This window comes from Grammomys surdaster, unplaced genomic scaffold, assembly GCF_004785775.1.
Source record: "Grammomys surdaster isolate TR1022 unplaced genomic scaffold, NIH_TR_1.0 267, whole genome shotgun sequence".
Taxonomy (NCBI): Eukaryota; Metazoa; Chordata; class Mammalia; order Rodentia; family Muridae; genus Grammomys; species Grammomys surdaster.
The window spans coordinates 2,728,202-2,748,063 of NW_021604708.1; the positions used below are offsets into that span (position 1 = coordinate 2,728,202).

General features: G+C 41.3%; 1 protein-coding gene across 1 annotated transcript in view; it reads left to right on the top strand.

Moving 5' to 3' along the window:
- Carmil1 (capping protein regulator and myosin 1 linker 1) overlaps nt 1-19,862 on the top strand; it is a 163,961-nt gene that overhangs the window by 67,604 nt on the left and 76,495 nt on the right. Inside the window, exons 13-19 of the mRNA XM_028776338.1 lie at nt 2,433-2,510; nt 2,639-2,715; nt 6,100-6,204; nt 8,341-8,410; nt 15,267-15,348; nt 15,872-15,971; nt 16,072-16,126. Of these exons, the coding sequence (XP_028632171.1) occupies nt 2,433-2,510; nt 2,639-2,715; nt 6,100-6,204; nt 8,341-8,410; nt 15,267-15,348; nt 15,872-15,971; nt 16,072-16,126 (567 nt within the window). The remainder of the gene's footprint in view (nt 1-2,432; nt 2,511-2,638; nt 2,716-6,099; nt 6,205-8,340; nt 8,411-15,266; nt 15,349-15,871; nt 15,972-16,071; nt 16,127-19,862) is intronic.

A 19,862-nucleotide genomic window follows, 5' to 3' on the forward strand; every position in this document is an offset into this window, starting at 1 on the left:
TGTCATACATGTAGACATGGAATTGGAGAAGGAGCTGAGAGTTCTACATCATGATCTGTAGGCAGCAGGTGACTTTGTTTTATTCTGGGCAAAGCTTGAGCATGTGAGATCTCAAAACCCACCCCCACAGGCTCACACTTTGTCCACCAAGGCCACACCTACTCCAGCAAGGCCACACCTACTCCAGCAAGGCCACACCTACTCCAACAAGGCCACACCTCTTAATAGTGCCACTCCACATGGGGCTAAGCATTCAAACACTGAGTTTATGAGGACCAAACCTATTCAAACCACCACAATGACTACTTCACAGAAATGATAAATGCTAGAATTTATCCTCATTTATTTTGTTTTACTTTACCTATAAGGCAGGGTTAATGAAAGCTTTGTGTGTGCATGTGTGCTTATTTAAATCAACCTCCGCCCCCCCACACACACATTTGAAATCAATGATCAGAGTTTGTTTCCTGCTGTCTCTTGAATGTCCATTTTTCATCTCTAGTGTCCACGTCACTGATAAGCCTTAAACACACTTCCTCCTAAGATAGAACAAGGAGCTCCATGGGAAAGACCACAGCCTGCATGGTAGCACAATGGAGGGCTAGCATGAAGGGTGAATGAGGTGGGATGCCATACATTCCTAGTACTCAGTAGGCTGAGACAGGAGGATAGCCATGAGCTCAAGGTCAGCCTGGGCTACAAAGTGGCCTGGGTTACAGAATAAGACACAATCTCACAAAATAAAATAGGGGCTGGAGAGATGGCTCAGGGGTTACTTGTGCTTACTATTCTAGCAGAGGATCTAGGTTTGCACTCACAAGGCAGCTCACAAGCACCTATATAACACTGGTTCCAGGGGCTCTGATACCCTCTTCTGATCTCTGTGGGTTTCTGTGTGTGTAGATATGGTGCACATACATACACTCACCTGCATACTCATCAAAAATGTAAGTAAATATTTTAAAATAAATGAAACAAAAGCAAAGACAAATAAAAAGAGGCTGAGTTTAAATAATAAGATTCATCTATAGTAGGAACACAAATAACAATCTCCGCACTTCCTGATCCGGGGGTACAGCTTGTTCCAGTCTGCCTCTTGGTACAGTGGAGTGCAGTGGGGTTGAGTGAACATGGGCTCCCAGCCAAGGACACACAGTGTCCTCAGCAGGTGCACATACTCACCTGGCCTTGTGCTTTCTGGGAAAGCCACATGCAAAGGGCGTCCTCATTACTTCAGGGGGGACGAGCTCCCCCTGCTGGTAGAAGGAAGCCAAACCACATCAAAATAAAATGCCTTGAGGAAGGCCTAGACTAGAGCCTGAGGGACTCCATGTAAATGAAGGAAGGCAATGTGTTTCTGCTAAACCCGAAGTTGGTCCTGGGCCCCTGATTACTCCAAAATATCTGCAGGCTACTTTTATGTTCTTTCGAATTCCTTGCTGGAGAGGAATTTTCTGAAGTACCATAGAGTCACACTGCAGCATTTCATGAGTGTTGGCTGAGGAATGAAGCGCTGTCAGCATAGGCTTGTATGTGCTTTTAAGTTACTGGTGGCACCCAGTGAAGCAGAGAAATAAAGGCTGTCACCTGGGGCAGGAGACTTGGACTGTGACATTAGAGAGCTCTGGCGTCAGACAGGTTTATTTCATTGTTTCCATGCAGGGTTGAGGCTGGGTTAGGAAGTGTTAGACATTGTAGTGCCGCCAAACCAATATACTTAAGCAGTACTTAAATTTTGAGTTCTTTTGATTTTGTTTTTCTAATACTTTCCTCAGGACAGTCGTGTTAGATTTTAAAGAAAATATTATTATGTTGGGGAGAAGAGAACACAGCCTGAGACCATTTGTGGCTCCAATTCAAATAGTGCTTTTCTCAACACTTTGAACAGTGACTTCGGGTTTTGAAAGGGTGGCTGCAATTCACAGGATATTTTAAACTCAAGAGTTAAAGATAGTTAGCAGTGCTCAAATTACAAAATAAAAGTCAGGCAGTGGTGGCGCATGCCTTTAATCCCAGCACTTGGGAGGCAGAGGCAGGCGGATTTCTGAGTTCGAGGCCAGCCTGGTCTACAGTGTGAGTTCCAGGACAGCCAGGGCTACACAGAGAAACCCTGTCTCGAAAAAAACAAAAAAAAAAAAACAAAAAATTACAGAATAAAAATCGAACTAATCAAGAAACCAAAGGCACGTGTAAAGAGGGGTGTATGGTAGTGAGCTTCCTCTTGCCGTATTTTTTTTTTTGCCTGTGTAATTTTACTTTAAGTGCCCTTTGGGTTTTTGCTCCTAGGGAAGGAGATAAAATAACAGAAATGTCTGCCAACCTTTCTGAGAAACAGCCAAGAAGGTCCGGGCCATGTGGGTGACTGTTTTGAAGCACTGACTTGCTGTGTCTCTCTAGAGCCTAACATTCACTTACTTTTTGTTCCTTTCCAGCACATGTACAATTTTTTGGCCCAGCCCAACACCATTGTTCATCTGGATCTATCTAACACAGAATGTTCTCTGGAGATGGTAATGCCCCTTTCTACCACACTGCCTCTCGGAATACCTCTTTCTGGGATGGAGGCCTGTCTCTTTAGGAAAATATTCTCATGGACCTAGGATTGTGCAAAAGCACTAATGTCCCATTTCTTCCTCAGGTGTGTAGCGCTCTCTTCCGGGGGTGCCTTCAGTGTCTCACCGTGCTCAATCTCTCCAGGTCTGTCTTCTCTCACAGGTATGGCTGCCCCTTGCTACCATTATGGCCTTAGAATCCCTTCTTCTGAGAAGAGTTGTGAGGAAAATGAGCACAGAGTGACTGATGAAAGGAGAAGTTGTTGTTGTTGTTGTGAGACAGGGCCTCACACTACTTAGGTTGGCTTCAGACTCATGCCAATCTTCCTGCCTCTGCCTCCCTAGAGCTGGGATTGCAGGTTTGTGGACCACCGTACCTGGCTTGGAAAGTCAATGTTATACGCGAAAAGATAAATCTTAAATGAGTCTTAAATCATAGCTGTTAAATTTTGGACCTTGAAAGTTTAAGGTTTTTTGTTTCATTGTTTTGAAACCCAAGCTTTAAGGGTCTTGTCTCCTATGCTAGCCTGCTTATCTGAGCTCTGTGATAGTTCGTGCTTTCACATATGTGGACAGGTACTCTGTCTGCAACTTCTTCTCGGTGATGAGGTTAGAATTTCATATGAACAACCTCAAGAACAAAGAATGGTCACCCTGTAGCTCGTGCTGATTTGTAGGAGGTGAGGGCTAAGTACAGCAACTTAGTTCTACCTTTAGAGTTGAGCTTGCTGACACAGTGCATCAGAAGCATTCATAAGCCTTGGCCACTCTGCATGGAGAGAGTGATGAGAGGCACTTGCTCCTCACAGGTTCGGTGTTCATGGCCATCCTGTGCATTAGTCCAGTTCAACCCTCGTGGTGTAGGATCATGAGCTCACAGCATCAACTGCACTGTGTGCTCTGTAATGATCTGGGGTACTGCCTAACAGCAGTGCCTTCTCCATATTTCCCACTCAGTCTTTTAAAAGCTTGATATATTCAAGGGAATAACTTGACTTATTTAGAAAATTCAGTTTGATGGCATGCTTTATTCTATTCAGTGCCTTGCAAATATGCCAATATATTTCTAAATACTTTGGATCCATTACTTCAAGAGTAATATGAACATCTCCCATTTTGAAGCACATGCGCGTAATCCCAGGTAGCAGAGGCAGGAGAGTTGGGAGTTCAAGGTGATCCTCAATTCACATAGTGAGTTTGAGAATGGTTGTGACTACATAGGACTCTGTCTCAAGCAAGCAAGCAAGCAAGCAAGCAAGCAAGCAAGCAAGCAAGCAAGCAAGCAAGCAAAACAAAATAGAGAGGAGAGATGAGCCTTTACATACCAAAAATATGCTTCAGATTTGTCAATAAAGTGTAGTTAAAGAATGTCAAATCTGGCAGACAGCGGAAAGTGTTCATACAGACTTGTTTAGAGGCAGGTCACGAAGCATCACTTTGACAGAGCTGTAATTGACTAAGGAACTGAACAGGATGACAGCTCATCTTATAAAGTTTTTTTTTTTTTTTTAATAATCAGCTCTTTTGAGTTTAGTCGCTGTGAATTCTGCCATGATCGGTCTTCAGTGGCCCTGTTCTTTGCTTATAGTGGAGCAGTGCTAACACAGTGCCTTGTTGTCAAGGCAAAAGATTATGATTAAGCTGTTAATACCCAACACCTTGCTTAGATAGACTTCTGGAAAGCCCTTGGTAACTGTGTTAAAATTGGTGAGTTTATATTGAGGTATAGATTGTTAGCCAGGTGAATCAGATTTTGTTCATAACTAGTTACATGTTTGTGCCCATCATGGAGGCTGGGTTGTGTGAGTGTCCCATGTGGGCTGGCCATGTCAACCTGGGAGGAAGCATCCTACATCCAGAAGATATAACAGAGGGCAGGATGATCCTGGCTCCGAAAGCTGCTTTCTGAGAGTCACATCAGGTCCTTTCACATGCCATTGGTCACAGAGGCTCACAGGACCAAGCCTGTCACTGGGGTGGTAAACTGTTACTGTCCCTTATAAAGGGACAGAGAATATTAGGGAATATTAAAACAACACACAAGTAGAGGATTAGGAATAGAAATATATCCAAATAGCAATATAAGTCACATTTGCTTACCAAAATATATAATATATACATTTGCTTACATAGAATATAGAAGTTGATAGGCTGTACCATCTGGAAATAACTAATAGCTTTGAGATAGCTAATGTCATGTATCCAACCAGAACTCTTATTCCTAGTCTGCCTTTTTTTTTCTTCTTAGGTAAAAATTCTCATGGTTTACGGGTTTTTTTTTCCCTCACAAGTAGCTGAAAATTGTCACATTTTAAGACATTGCTTTTAAAGCTCTCAAGTATCACTGTTTTTTTTTAAAGACCTCTGCACATGTAAAATGCTGTTGCCTACTACGTGGCAGACCCCTGAGATGCCTGCTGCCTTCTGTATGACTTGCAGTCATCTAAGTAGCATCAGGGGCATCAGCTAAGTGCTCCATGCTGCTGAACCATTTCGCATTCTTAGAGAACAGAGCAAGTTAAGCCTGCACACTGCACTATGGGGGCTTAAGGCCTGCTCCATTGCAAACTGTTAAGAGTACGGGTTTGACTTAACAGTATGGCTTGATCCATGTTGCCTGACATAGCAAGGGAAGTGTCCTCCAGCCACTTCATTTCCCACTTTGTCTTTATAATGATGTTGGACCCTAAATGATTTGGTTTCCACTGTGACTGTGGTAGACAAATAAGTTATTGGTCATACAGGCTTGATGCCATTCACCTTCTGTGCTGTTCCTCAGTTCCACTTCAGGTAACCATCTCATTGAGACTACCTGTTGATCTAGTCATACTACTCACTGGCTGAGGTTTGGGGGGGGGGGGGATGGCAGTTAATCTGTCATGTCTGCAATTGGAAGCCAGAAGAGCAGGAAGATAACAGGTTTCAGGCCATCCTTGAGTACATAGTAAGACACCAAAACAAAATGGCACATTTCTTATCATCCCAGTACTTAGGAGATGGAGACAGGAGGCTGAGGAATTTGAGGTTATCCTTGGCTATATAATGGATTTAAGAGCAGCCTGGGTTACATAAGACTGTCTCAAAAACCGAGCCGGCGGTGTGGCTCAGTGATAGAATGCTTGCCTCTCATGCATGGAGTCTTAGGTTCAGTCTTCAGCACTGTAAAAAATAGGCAGACAAGCTAATGAACTGTCACTGAGAACAGTGCCAAATGCAACTCCAGCTGCATCACTGAGACCGGCAAGTGGCAAAGTGTTTACTCTTGGCAAATAACACTCAAGTCTGACGTCCTTATTTTTGTAATGTTTCTTGAAGATCAGTGGGCTAAAATACAATGAATTTTTTAGATACCAAGAGTAGAGATAAATTGTCTTGTGGGTTTAATGGTCTTACACTCTTAGGTATCATTTAGATACTTGTTTCTTCTTTATTGCTCTTCTGGAGATATGGCTGATTTTGTGTATCTCACCTGTCTGCATACAGAATAAGCAGGGTGGATGGAATGTCACCACTCTTTTGATGCTTGTATCTTGTTTTGTTTTTCCAGGAAAGGAAAGGAAGTCCCTCCATCTTTCAAGCAGTTTTTCAGCAGTTCTCTGGCTTTGATTCAAATCAATCTTTCAGGCACGAAACTGTCTCCTGAGCCCTTGAAGTGAGTGATTCATTTGTCATCTCCAGAGCTGTTAGAGTTACATTTGTGATTATGAATGTGCTGGAGAGAAGGGAGGCAGAACAGGCCTGTGAGAATGACTTCTGAAGCAGGCGAGTGACGTGCAAGTTGACAGTAAACAGTTCACAATGGATGTTGTTTTGCTGTAGCCTCTCTTTCTGTCTTTCCTATGGCTTTTGGACTTCTATAAAAAAGATGTCACATAAAAGTTGTATTCCCAGCATTGATATAGGTAGTGTACAAAAGTGAAGAAAGTTTGAGATATTTTCCCAGAGACCACTGTCTTTTTAAACCTCTATCCAGCCCATTCTGGACGTTCTTTTGTGTCTGTTGAACCAATGTTTAACTATTTCTACTACTCGTCGTAGTAGTCATATTTACTATATGTTGTGTCTATACAAGGAAATCAATTTGTAGCAGAGTAGTTACAGAGTAAGAATAGTCGATGTTTGGATTGTGAGGTTGCAACACACACACACACACACACACAGATCAAGATTTGTTAGCTCTTTAACACAGCAGTCGGGATTAATATTCTATAGAGATTCTTTTATACTTTGATCATAGTGTTGACATACTCATTCAGCTCATATTTATTTTGACCCTGCTATGAGCTTAGTCCTCCTTGCTCATAGACTAGATCAGGAAACTGGCACACTCAGGATGGTTTTGGTGGTAAGTTCACAGTGTTTCAATTTTTTAAGTGTCGTTGACCTTTGCACATGTAGAATGGCTGTACATTGGCTACTGTGGAGCTCTCGATGTGTGCACACGTCCTGAGAATTGCTGGAAGGACAAACTCTCAAGGACCTGACAGGAAGTGATCCCTTCCTTTCCCACATTCCCTGTGTCCTCATACTCTTTGGGGTAGAGATCCTTTCCTTTGGTGGAGACCTTTTTTCTAGGAGCATTGGGAACAGGTGTCACTCCAGGCAGGAAATGCCTACAAGGAGATGTTTAGTGTGTGCACTGCGCTGTCTACCTTGTGTCCTGTTCACTGTCCCTTTCCTTCCTGCTGCTCAGCGTTGAGTTCCTCATGAGGTCTGACAGAGGACTTTTTTTCCATTTGGTGGAATTTTTTTCCTCTTGTTTTATATTTATCGTGTGTGTGTGTGTGTGTGTGTGTGTGTGTGTGTGTGTGTGTGGTGTGCCTGAGCCTGAGCCTGAGTAAATACACCTTGCAGGAATTGGTTCTGTCTATCACCTGAGTTATGGGGTTAAACTCAGATCATTGGACCTGGTAGCAGGTGCCTTTGCCCACTCAGCCTCTGTTCTGTAGAACGGAAGAGCTGTTGTACACACGTGGCTCCCGGTGTTCTCAGTGGCATTGGACTTCATAGGACTCCACTGCCTGTGGCAGTGAAATCAATCTAGTTTCTTAAAAGTTTTGATATCAGGACAATGAATCTACTCTGCTCAATTTAGGGAAGAGAGATGATATCTGCCTTGGTCCTGCAGTTGGCTGGACTGCCAGGATTCTGGACACAGCTACAAGACATGTACCTTCTTATCTCCAGGGTGTTTATCTTGACCTGTGTTCTCTGTTAGGTGACTTAATAAACTCATCTAGCTCTCATTCCACCTTCTGGAATACTGTAAGGCCAGACTTCATCACTGTCTATTCCTCAAGGAAAGCCAGCCTTACTGTGCTATGCTAATAACAATCACATAGTAATATTCGAGCATTCATTAATGCAGGTCTCAAGCAGATGCAGGTGGGGATTTATCTATGATGAACACAATTTGATTTCAGTATGCAATTAGGTGGGCTGTGGGTTTATTTGCATAGGAATAGTGGTGTTTCCAAGGCTTGCATTTATGATAGAATCACCTCCTGTCAGACAGGAGAATGCAGAAGTGTCACGTGCCCACTGTTGTCAAAATGCAGTTGACATTTTCAAAAACTGAGAGTGTATGGTGCCTGGCCCATGTTTCATAAAAGATTGAGTTTCCAGGCTTTGTTCAGCGTGCTTGCTGTGTGTGTATGTCTGTGTGTGTGTGTGTGTGTGTGTGTGCGTGTGTGTGACTGCTTTATGTATGTGTGAGAGTGTGCCATTGTATACACATTACTGGTCTTCATGTGAAATCGTGCCTAATATGTGTGTTTTCTTTCCTCAGGGCACTGCTCTTGGGCCTGGCGTGCAATCATAGCTTGAAGGGAGTTTCTCTGGATCTCAGCAACTGTGAGGTAAGACCACCCTGACAGCACTGGAATAGATGCCAGCCTGAAAATTGTTTCTGCATTCCTCCTGGGCGAGTGTAATATTGTGATTCCGTAGGGAGAAGTGAAGCAGAAAAAGACATTACACAAGTTTCACATGTTCTGTGTTTTGTAATTATATCTACAAGTCACTACAGAACACCTTTCCAATAACATTTGCGTATGCTTTTACTGACATTCCCCTCATTCTTAGTGCCTGTTGCCTGAGTGTGTTATGATGTATCCCCGAGATGCAAAGCCATCAACTAGCTTCACATCATGAAAAGCAGTGCACCACATTGGTTTCAGGGGACCAATGCTTAGAGCTGAACTTGAATTTGTAGGGTGTAAAACAGAATAGCTAGCTTCTTAATAACTCTTTTTAATATCTTGGTTTAAGACAGGAACATTAAAATATCTCTTGAAATTACATAGCAGCCCTGAACACTTCCAATAGAGGAGCCCTCAGAGAAGAATCGAGGCCAAATGCCTGTGTGTGTTAGAGGATACCTAGACTTTCCTCATGAATAAAACTATAAATTCATGTGGACATTAGTAAGTCAATCGCCAGCTACAGACAGTTGCCTGCTTTGAGCCTCGATTTGCCCCGTGTGCCCTCCTCATTCTCCATTCTCTTCTTCCCAACAGAATGGAGTATCCATTCCTGTTTGTGCCTTTAGGATTGTTGTGCTGTGGTCCCTGCTAACCCTCTTCCTTCTCAAGGCTATTGTCCTTGAGGATTGGAGTCAAAGCCAGACTTCCCTATAAATCTGTCAGACTGTGTCATCCTAGGCAGATTGACTGATGCATTAGTCACTCTGCTTATTCCTGTGACAAATATCTGACAAAAAGAACTTAGAGAAGGAATGTTTTATTTCCGATCACTGTTTAAGGCTGCCGTCATCTCAGGATGCAGAGAACCAGGCAGTTGTCACATTGCAGAGAGCAATGAGTGCTGCTGCTGTTTGTTTCACAGGATGCTGCTGCCTACGTCATGTGCGACTTTTTCCCTCAGTGAATACCTCAGCAGATATGGCCAGAAGTGAGCCTTCTAGGTGATTCCATATCCAGTCTGGGTTGATAGTGTAAATGAGCCATCACCAATGATGTCACTAGATCTCAGTGTGTGTGTGTATGTGTGTGTGTGTGTGTGTGTGTGTGTGTGTGTGTGTGTATGTGTGTAAGATGGAAGAAGGATTAGTATTCTTCCAGGAAGCTGTCACAAGATCTGAAGGAGTTCTGTTTGGAAACATACCCTAAGTCATCCTCTATGGCTGTGTTCCTGTCTTTGTCTCTGCTGGCACATTCCTTCCTTGATGTGCAGCTCTCACACAATTACAAATTTGGCTCTTGTTTGCTTTCCTAGCCATGTTGTGGCTTTTTAGAGGGCAATATTTGTATAATACTTGGTCACCCTTATTGCTTCACAAAATCCCAGGCACCAACCTGATGCTAGATACGGAGTAAGATTTGCAGACATATATGAAGAGTCATACATGAAGTTGACAAGGCTGGAATTGTTCCATATGAAGTATCAGTGATGGACTTTGTCATTAATTTTGGTGTGAAGGTCACTACTGAGATCTTATTGTTTCAGAAAAATCAAAACTCCACAAACACTAAAAACCAAAACCCTAGAATACTAATTTTGAGTAGTGGATCTGTCAATGTGATCATTGGCCCTCTACTTGTAACGACAGATGTGAAGTTACATCACATCTGCAGCCACATGAAGCATTTCTCTTATTAACATGTTTGATGAGGTCATGGGGGCTGCTAAGGGTCATTCCCTAAGGAACAGGAAGTTGGTGAGACTGCTATGACCAAACTCAGGCCAAATTACATTAGCTGTGACTCAACGGTGGCTTTTCAGCCTGATAAGGCATTCTTTCACCATGATCAAGACATGAGTGATCTGTTGACCCCATATGAGGAAATGGTGAAATCTAAGGTATTTGAGGCAATCCACCTCTCTGAAGGAACTCTGTTAATACCAACATTGGCAATCATTAGAACATTAATTACAATTAGTTGTTTTTGTCTCAGCTCTTTTGAGACAGGACCTTGATCAAAGACTACCAGGTGGGCCTGGTTTAAAACTTGTTCTTAATGTCTTCTTGTGATTTGAAAATCTTTGGAAGGTAATATTAGGTCAACCATATAAAATAATTTTGTACATTAAAAATGTCAGGCAGGCCAGATATGGTGGTATACCCCTGAAGTCCAAGCATTGGGAGAAGTGAGGATACATTTGAGGGCAGGAGGATTACAGCAGTTTCTAATGTCATCCTTTAGAGGCAGACCTTTGATCTTCTAGTTTTCGTTTTATGATGATGGGAATTCAGATCAAATGATTAATTTTGACAGTGGGATAGATCATTGTTATGATAATTTTACCTTAGTTTGGGTCTTTCATTTATGGGTTATAGGAAATTTTACAATGCTAATAAAGCAAGCCTTCTAAGTATCGTACATAGCCCTATGTTCTTCCACTGTTTTATAGCTAGACTTATAGGACCAGTGACCACGCTTCCTGGCTATGTGTTAAAATGCTGCTCATTAAAATTGGTGAAGCACAAAATTAGTTTCTAAGTGGTTACAGTGTTTTGTTTCACACTTGCTTCCTAGGGCTGGATGTTCAAATGTAACTGGATTCAGTTTCTTCCTCTTCATGACATAGCCAACCTTCCCAAAGGGTATTAGAAGTTACAGGATAATCCATGTTGGGCCACTTGCTGTTTCCAGGGTTTAACTTTCAATTCTCTGTTTTGGGTACTAGTTTATGCATTGCTCTCAGAAAGAAACTTTCCCTAATGTAGAAATATTCTTTTGCTGTTAATTTCTCAGTTTCTCTATCTTAAGCACAGCTTTCTTCAGTCTTAGAGTGCTAGTCAGAAGCATGGAAGAATTCCACACAACTTTTTCCCCATGATCAGATAAATACAATTTTAAAAACAGTATGTTAAATTTTGTGAGACAGGTTCTCTTGTAGACCAACCTGTCCTCATATTTGCTTCATAGCCAAGGATAACCTTGAACTGCTGATCCCAAGAATTGGGACTGTAAGCGTATGTGATCACACCTGTGTTTCTATTAGGTACATGCTTGAATGTTAGACTTGACTTTTCACTTAGAACCAAATCCTCTACAGCGCTACACTACCCTCAGGAAGGGGGCAGTTTTGTGAGGAAATACAATTAAATTCTTCAGTGATGCTGTAACACTGAACTACTCTGATTTCCATTCATTTATTTATTTAGACAAGATCTTCTACATCTTTGGATAGCCAGGGATTCTTTATATAGACCAAGTCAATTGGCCTCAAATTTGTAGCACTCCCTGTTCCCCAAATATTAGAATTACAAGTGTGTACAATCACATGGGCCCACTTTGCTTATTTTTTATTGTCAGTTGGTTATTGTTTGAGTCAAGCTCTCACTCTCCTGTCCATCCTGGACTGGAAACACAATCCAGCTCTGAGCTCCCCACCTTCCTGCAGTAAGTTCCTGAGGGCTGGAATTATAAATGTAGCACCACCCACTACCATACCCAGCTCAATCTTGCCTTCTTTTAAATAATGCTAGTTCGTGTATGGGATGCAAATAAGCATGATTTAAAAACAAGTTTTATATTCACACATGCACACGTGGCTCTAATTATGCAAATCCATTTAAAAGGATTTTCATTTACAGTAATGGGAAAGCTTTTACTGTTTTGGGAGAGCTTTAGCTTTAAGCGAATTCTGGGCACCTAATAACCTATAAATGTAATTGATATTCTTATCACTAACTAAAGATGAGTTATTTAAATTTTTGGATTGTATTTGGAAGCACCTTCTAGTTGGAAGTATTTCTTGGAACTGACGCTTTAGGCGGTGTGTTGTAGAAACTTCAGCTCTGCCTTCATTCTTGGTCTGCCTGCCGTTGATAATGCTCTTTTGTCTTTTTCCTCCTTGGGCTTCCCCTAGCTTGGCCACTGTGTAAGTACTTCATACATCAACAATCTAGGATGTGTTCAACTATTTCATTATTTTTAAGTGTTGAGAAACATACTGGTTTTTGTGTGTCTATGCTACATCACTAAAAATAGTTACAAAATGAATAGAATTGATCACTACATACCATTTGCATTTTCCATTTCTTTACAAGGAATATTTTACTGTACTTTATAACGAGAGGGTGTAGGAATTTTCTCGTACAGTTTTATTTCTCCACAGGAATAAGTGTCAGTGCATATATATCAGGAAGGCCAATGAGCTTGTGCTTATCTTCTTAAGTTGCCTCCCTTTCCATGCTCTGTGTATCATGTTGTGTCTCTTGAAGTGTTGTCTCCAGTCACTTCCCCTTTATCTTTGGCATTGTGCTAGGCAAGCCTGCTTCAAGTGTTAACAGAGCCGTGACCAGGGCGATGCATCTCAATAGCTACTGATGGTAAAGAACCTGGTCGCTCTTCTTTCTCTGTTTACTTTTAAAATTGGCAGTCTCAAAGGGACACATTATAAAATGTATTTAGAATTAATTGCTAGAAAGGTCTACAAAGACAAAATATACAAACCCTTCATTTTTAATATTATACGCAATAGGCCTGCAATTGCTTTTAAGGTCTCTGAGAAATTTGGATTTCATTTCTGTCCTTACCTTAGACAGGAAACACACTGTTGATGATGGGTATGAGCCCGCAGGTGGCTCTTGAAATAGCCTCGTACCAGGAACCGCTAGGATGCCAAGGAGAGTGGCTGAGTGCTTAAGCAAGCTTCTAGCTCTAGGTCTTCTGGTCTCGAAGAGTACTCTAGCATGTGTGTCCATGCACACACATGAAACAAACAAACAAACAAACAAATTTAAAGTAAAAACCAAAATAAAATTAAAATCCTTAAAACTTTATGTTGGGGAAAAAAACAAGGTTTGTATGGAGTTACCATGGTAACACAGGCTTGATAGGCATTTTCTAGAGAACACCTGAAAATAACTAGCAAAATACAGCAGTTCCTCAGCAGTTTTGGAATCTGCATCTGAGAGATCATCCACTGTGGGTTCAGAATATTTGGAGAAAATGGTGTCTACACTGAACAGAGATGAGCTGCTCTTCTTGTCACCAGTCCCCAAACAGTACAGCCTAGAGACTCTTCACATGGCATCATGTAGGGTTGAATATTGGAGTAACCTAGAGGTGAACTAATGTCACTGGAGAACGTGTACCTCGCATACATATGGTCTATGCATAAAGGATTTGAGCATGCTAAATTATAGTGTCTACAGGAGTCCAGAGAATCAACTCAACCCTACGGATAGTGAGAAGAGTCAGGCAGGCTTTCTGCTGTAGTGCTGTTCCCTGAGAGATCTCCCTCTGGGCGACTCTCACCAAGGCACCTGACAACAATCTGCTATCACCTTACAAAGTATGAATAATAGAATTTCCTGAAGTAATCCTGTAACCCCGAAGATCTGTGCTTAACATACAAGAGTGTGCAACAGAGTTTGTATGTTTAGCTGCAAGTCATCATAAAACTATTGCATATGAAATATAAAATGAAGATTCGTTAAATTCCTGTATCAATTTGAACGTGTAGAAAATGATACCACATAAATCTGGACTAGAAATTGATATAAATGCTGTAAAAATGATTCATGTTCCTGAGTATGTAGTGAAGAAATTCCTAGTAAATGATAACTGGTCTTCTCCAGTTAGATAATACATCTCCTGAGCAGGAAGGAAGACAAAGTGGGCACTCTGCCTCCTGCAGAGAGGCCTTACAGTAGTCTAGTGTTACTGGAAAGTTAAGAAGATGTGAACCCCTAATACTCACTTTGACTTCATAGGGAAAGACTCAGGGGTGGGGAGCTTGTCTCCCATGGCTGCTTTGCTGTTCCCTAGGATAGATGAGTCAAACCTTGGAAGCAGAAATGATAAGAGGTTGAAACACTCATGTTCTAGTGTCTGAAGGGTGTTGTGGTAATTATTTAAAATGGCCTGAGGCCATGCCGACTGCAGCTCTGACTAGCCCAGCCGCTGTGTTTCTTGGCCTGAGGCCACGTGCTCCCTGCAGCTAGAACGGGCTCACCAGAAACACCAGCCCTGCCACCCACTAGATGCCAGCATGAGAGATGGCTTTGCCAATCTTTCACGATGTCTCCGCAAGGCAGGGCATTGCCCAGACCATTCCGCCATCCATGCAGGCCCAGTAAGAGAATGAGACTCTAATTCTTATAGATTAATCAAAGGCTTTATATGTTTGATAATGATTAATAACAAGATGTTCATACAAAAAGTGTTGTATCCCAATTAGCTAACCTAATTATAAGTTTATAAGTTGTTGCCCAGGAGTGCTCTCTATACCTGTGTGGTTCTCCATCCCCCTACATCTCTGCCCTCTCTAGCTCCTCCTCTTCCTTTTTTCTCTTCCTCTCCCAACTCCTCCTCTTCCTCTCTTTACTCCTCCCACCTTAGCTCCTCCTATAGAAGGGATTTGCTCAATTTCCAGAATTAGAATAAAAGCTCGTAATATATTGACACACATTGCCTTTTTGTTGTTGTTTGGTTTGGTTTTTACAGATTTAACCCTGGGGCCCTGAGCATGCCAGATAAGTGCCCAGCACTGAGCTACACCCCCAGCTCTCCACTGAGCAGTTCAACATTTTTCCCTTTTCTTTTTTAAAGAAGTTTGGGGTTTAATGCTGGATTGTGTAATATAGGAAACAGTACCATTTCTTTACCATTGTAATAGCATCTTCACTACATTTATAGCTATTGGGAGTTGATGATTTTAAGACACTGTGTTAGTGATTTTTCAGGCTTCCCTGCAGCAGGAAGATGACTTCATTTTCTGTTTGTTCTGTTTCGCTAGCTGAGGTCAGGAGGAGCTCAAGTGTTAGAAGGCTGCATCGCTGAAATCCACAACATCACCAGCTTAGATATCTCCGACAATGGTATGTCACAAAAGAAACTCAAGTGCTACTGGAACAAGCAAGACAAGAGGAAATGGCCCACTAGCCACATCCCAATATACAAATTCTAAAACACATCATAAAATATCCTTCCTCCTGTGGTCAAGATTTGAGCCCAGCATTTTTAGATTCTTGGTAGTCATTAAATTATTTCAAAATTTTTACTTAATTAGCATCATTCATGCTGGTTTAATGAGTGACCTGAGCCTGTTAACTTTGCATAGAAAACTTACATACAAGTGAGTAGTATGGTGGGAGAGGGGAAGCAATTCACCAATATGATTTCTGGATGCTGCTGACTCGCACAGCCACTGACTGTAGAGGAGGCTTAGGTACATCTTCGAAAAATGAGCTCACCTCTGTGAAGTAGTAGGACCTGAAAGAGGGCAGAAAGCTCTCCTGAGGATAACGGCCGTGGGGCACTGAGCTCAGTACAGGCAGCCACCCCACTGTATGACATCAATTGTCACTTGTGTTCTGACTCCATTTGTACTCTGCTTTCCAGGTTTGGAATCCGACCTATCTACCCTAATTGTGTGGCTCAGTAAAAACAGATCAATACAGCACCTGGCGTTAGGCAAAAATTTTAATAATATGAAATCCAAGTAAGAGTTTTGAATTTTTTATATGACAATGATGAAAATAACCAGTCTCCTGACCGCTTTTGATTTGATCCCACTGTCCACATCTTTAAAATCTCTTTAGAAATCTGACGCCTGTGTTGGACAACTTAGTGCAGATGATCCAAGATGAAGACTCTGTGAGTACCACGTGACACACTTTACTTACCTCTTTGTGATTATTTCTATTGGGTTGATGCTGAAGTGCTTTCAGATAGTTCACATGTAGCATTTTGCTTTCAGATAATTCACATGTAGCTTTTATCAGTATTTTTAAAATGGAATATGCTTTAGTACAGTTTTGAATACTTAAAATTCGATTCTTCAGTATATCAGGAAGATTAAAACTTAGAACTTTTGAAAACTATTATTATTATTATTATTATGTGTGTGTGTGTGTGTGTGTGTGTACTCACCTCACAAGTACCATGACATATGGGCATCGGAGAACAACTCTTAGGGTTCAGTTGTCTTCTTCTACCACATGGTTCTAGAGGATTCTAGGCTGTAAGTTTGGCAGCGGGACTTTTACCACTGTGTCTTCTCATTGGCTCAAACTAAGAGATTTTCAAAGGTATAAATTAACTCTTAAACCCTTCTGCATCCTATCCAGCTACAACATGATTTTTCAGATTATCTAGCTGGCTGTTTTACCATGTGTTAGACTGAAAAACATCATGTTTTCAACTTGGGCTTTACCTAGTAATTATAGAGATTTTCAGGTAGTAGGGGGGTTTCCTCATTATTAATGGCTGCTTGGACTGTCATCATCTGTCTTACATTGTTGTGCCTTCTAGTTGCTTCTGAGCAAGACTTAGATCAGAGTGAAGGCACTTAATTTCTAGTAGCATCCTATTGTGCATGAGAAAAGGAAGCTATTTAACTGATAAAGTAGAACATTGTCATGAATTCATTCAACACAGAGTGTTGTGTCTTGCGTTCCATTTTATTGATTCTCCTTAAGACTGTTCTTTTCTTCTCAAAGTCATGTTTAGTCACAAAACACAGTTTCAAAAATTCAAATTCTTGTTGCCATTGCAAAGAGTCACACCGTAGGTGGTAGAGAAACTTCTTAGATGAATCAGGCAAAGTATGTCACATTCTGAAAAATATCACCTCTGTTTTTTAACTTCTACCAGGAAATGATAGACACTTCTATGACATCAGTAAGCCGACTTCCTTAAGGCAGCTATGGGTTTGGGGTTCCAGAATTTCTGCCCTGCTAGCCCTTTGTTTGCCTGAGAGGTGAAAATTCTGTTTTCTTGATATTCTGTCATAAGGCTGAAATTTCTAACCTTGGCTAAACAATTCAATTAATTATTGAATAGATTATTATGGATTCTGCTGTATTGCTGGGTTCTCACCTGCTAATAATCTCAGGATTTTTTCTCTTTTATATTAGATTACTAAAGTCAAGGATAGAATTGGCATATAATACTAATTTTATACATTTAATTTGACTTTGCACCACTTTGTGCTATTAACAGATTTCCTGATATTTTTAAAAGATTTGGGAACCTAATGTTACAAAATTACACTTAGCATTCATCTCCAAATATGCGTCTTAGTAACTAAGAAGTTTTTCAAGTTCATGAAGAGGGTATTTTTTCAAGTTCTACTTATTGCTTAAAGGTCTTGAAACTGTTTTTGTAGTTTTAGTTTCTTACTTAAAGATAATTTTGATATTTAAAATGTACCTGAAAACACATTTGCAGATGACAAATTTGCTATGTAAATGTGAATTCTGCCAAGTTACAAGTTTGATTAGTATGTTGCTAATAACTCTACAGTGAATAGCTTTTTATTTTGTGTCACTGAAAATGATGTGGGTTTTTCAAAAGGCAATTACCATCAATTTTTCTTTTTCTTGGGAATCTATAATATGCAGACCAATTTAAAGTGATTAGGAGTTGAGCCTCATGCATTCAAATATTTATTCCACAGAAAACCAATTGCTTTGAGCCTATTTTCTGTTTTACCTAAGTAAGAGTTGGACATTCAGAATGTAATCTCTGCCTTTGACACTTTGCCCTCTGTGGAACACGTTCCCTGGCAGCACATAGAGTATCTTAGTCACCCAGTACTGCACACAATGCTCAGTGGGAAAACCCAGATTCTCAACTGTAGATGACGGTGACTACATCCAGATTCATGAGATGGTGACAGTGAGCAGCCAACATGGCAGAGAATCTGTTCTGAAGGATTGCCTAGAAATCCCTGTTGCAATCCTCAGAACATGATGAGTTTCCTCCCAGGATGGCCAGTAACCTGGAGACTGAGTCTAGATTAAGCATTAAGCATTCAGGTGTTAAGACTGTATGGAAATTTAATGAATCAGGAAGAACTGACTTTATAAATATGTATGCAATTCAGGCCCCCCTGTTCCCATTATCCTTAAGGTTGGTTTGTGTATTAGAATTTGAATGTAGTGGTGGAATAGTAGCTTAGAGATCTGGCAGTTTCCCAGTGTGAGAAAGAAGCCATGGTAGATCGTTTTGGTCGGGGTGGAAGAGAGAGTATAGAAATGCTGAGACATGGCTACAGCTTTTCCTGAGGTGCTGCTGCATGTTTTGCTTTGTTTTATATAATATTAGATTGCCTGAGTCTCAGAATTTTCCACTTAGCTGACTGTAGAATAGTAAGAACACTGAACACTTAGCTTTCTGGCTGAGATGCTATTACCTTAGCCACCAGCAGTCTCTTTTACTTGATAGGTTTGACTCGGGCTGATGTACTTGTTGCCTTCTGATTGTCCTGGACTAAGTCTGAACAGCAGTATGACACATGGATGTCAAGAATGGTGGTATAGTCACTCAGTCTACCTGAGTCACATGATAGTTCTCTGTTGATATTTGAGTATTTTATTTTTTATCTTCTCCCTCTTTCTTCTTTTTGAAGGCCTCACATAGGCCTCACATAGTATTGTCTGGCCACAATTTATCCCCCTGCCTTTACCTCCCAGGTGCTGAGATTTCAGGTAATAGCTACCATGCTTGACTGATGTCTAGATTTTAACTCTATCCCCCTCATACTGTTCTTATATGTCATTGATAGAGACCTCTCTCATTCATACACACTGGTGCATGATCAGTACGACCTAGTGGAGCAGGCACAGGTAGATCTTACATTGTGTTTGCTTGTTGTCATGGAAATCACTCAGCTTCTAGCCATTTACCTACCTGAGGTACCTGAGCTGCTTGAGGGAATGAGGCCAGAGTAGAACACTCCACGTGACAGAAGATGTCGTCATTCCGCAGGTCTGAACTGGGATCCTTCATGCCTTGTTGGTGTATGTTTTGAGATTCATCCCTGCACTGCAATACATCTGCACTGTAAATGCAGATGCCCACAGGACTAGGGAGACAGTAGAGCAGTTAGAGGGAGCTGGACTCAGGAGGAAGCCCTATTAAATGTTGGATCATGTACCCCGAAGGCCTGACCAAACCTGTATCCAGCCTGAGTGGCTTTCAGTTGGTGTGGAGTCACAAACAGTGTGTGGTCATACAGATTTGACTTTTTGTTTCTTGAATCACAGGAATACCTTCTGATGGAAACTTAAGATAGAGTTAAAGGATGATGACCAAAAATGTTCTAAAATAAGCTGCTTGTGGGTAGTGCAATATAACACACTCTGAAACTAGATCATGCAAGCTGACTCTGATTCAGCTCTGTTCTAATGCTATGACTCTGTTTTGTTTTTCAGTATTGCTTTTTGGTAAAATAGAATACCATGCACCCCATACTGGTTTTGAACATTTTATGAGGCTAGTGTTGAACTTCTTATCCTTCTGCCTCTACTTCCCAAGTTCTGGGATTATAAACTTCTACACACACACACACACACACACACACACACACACACACACACACACACAC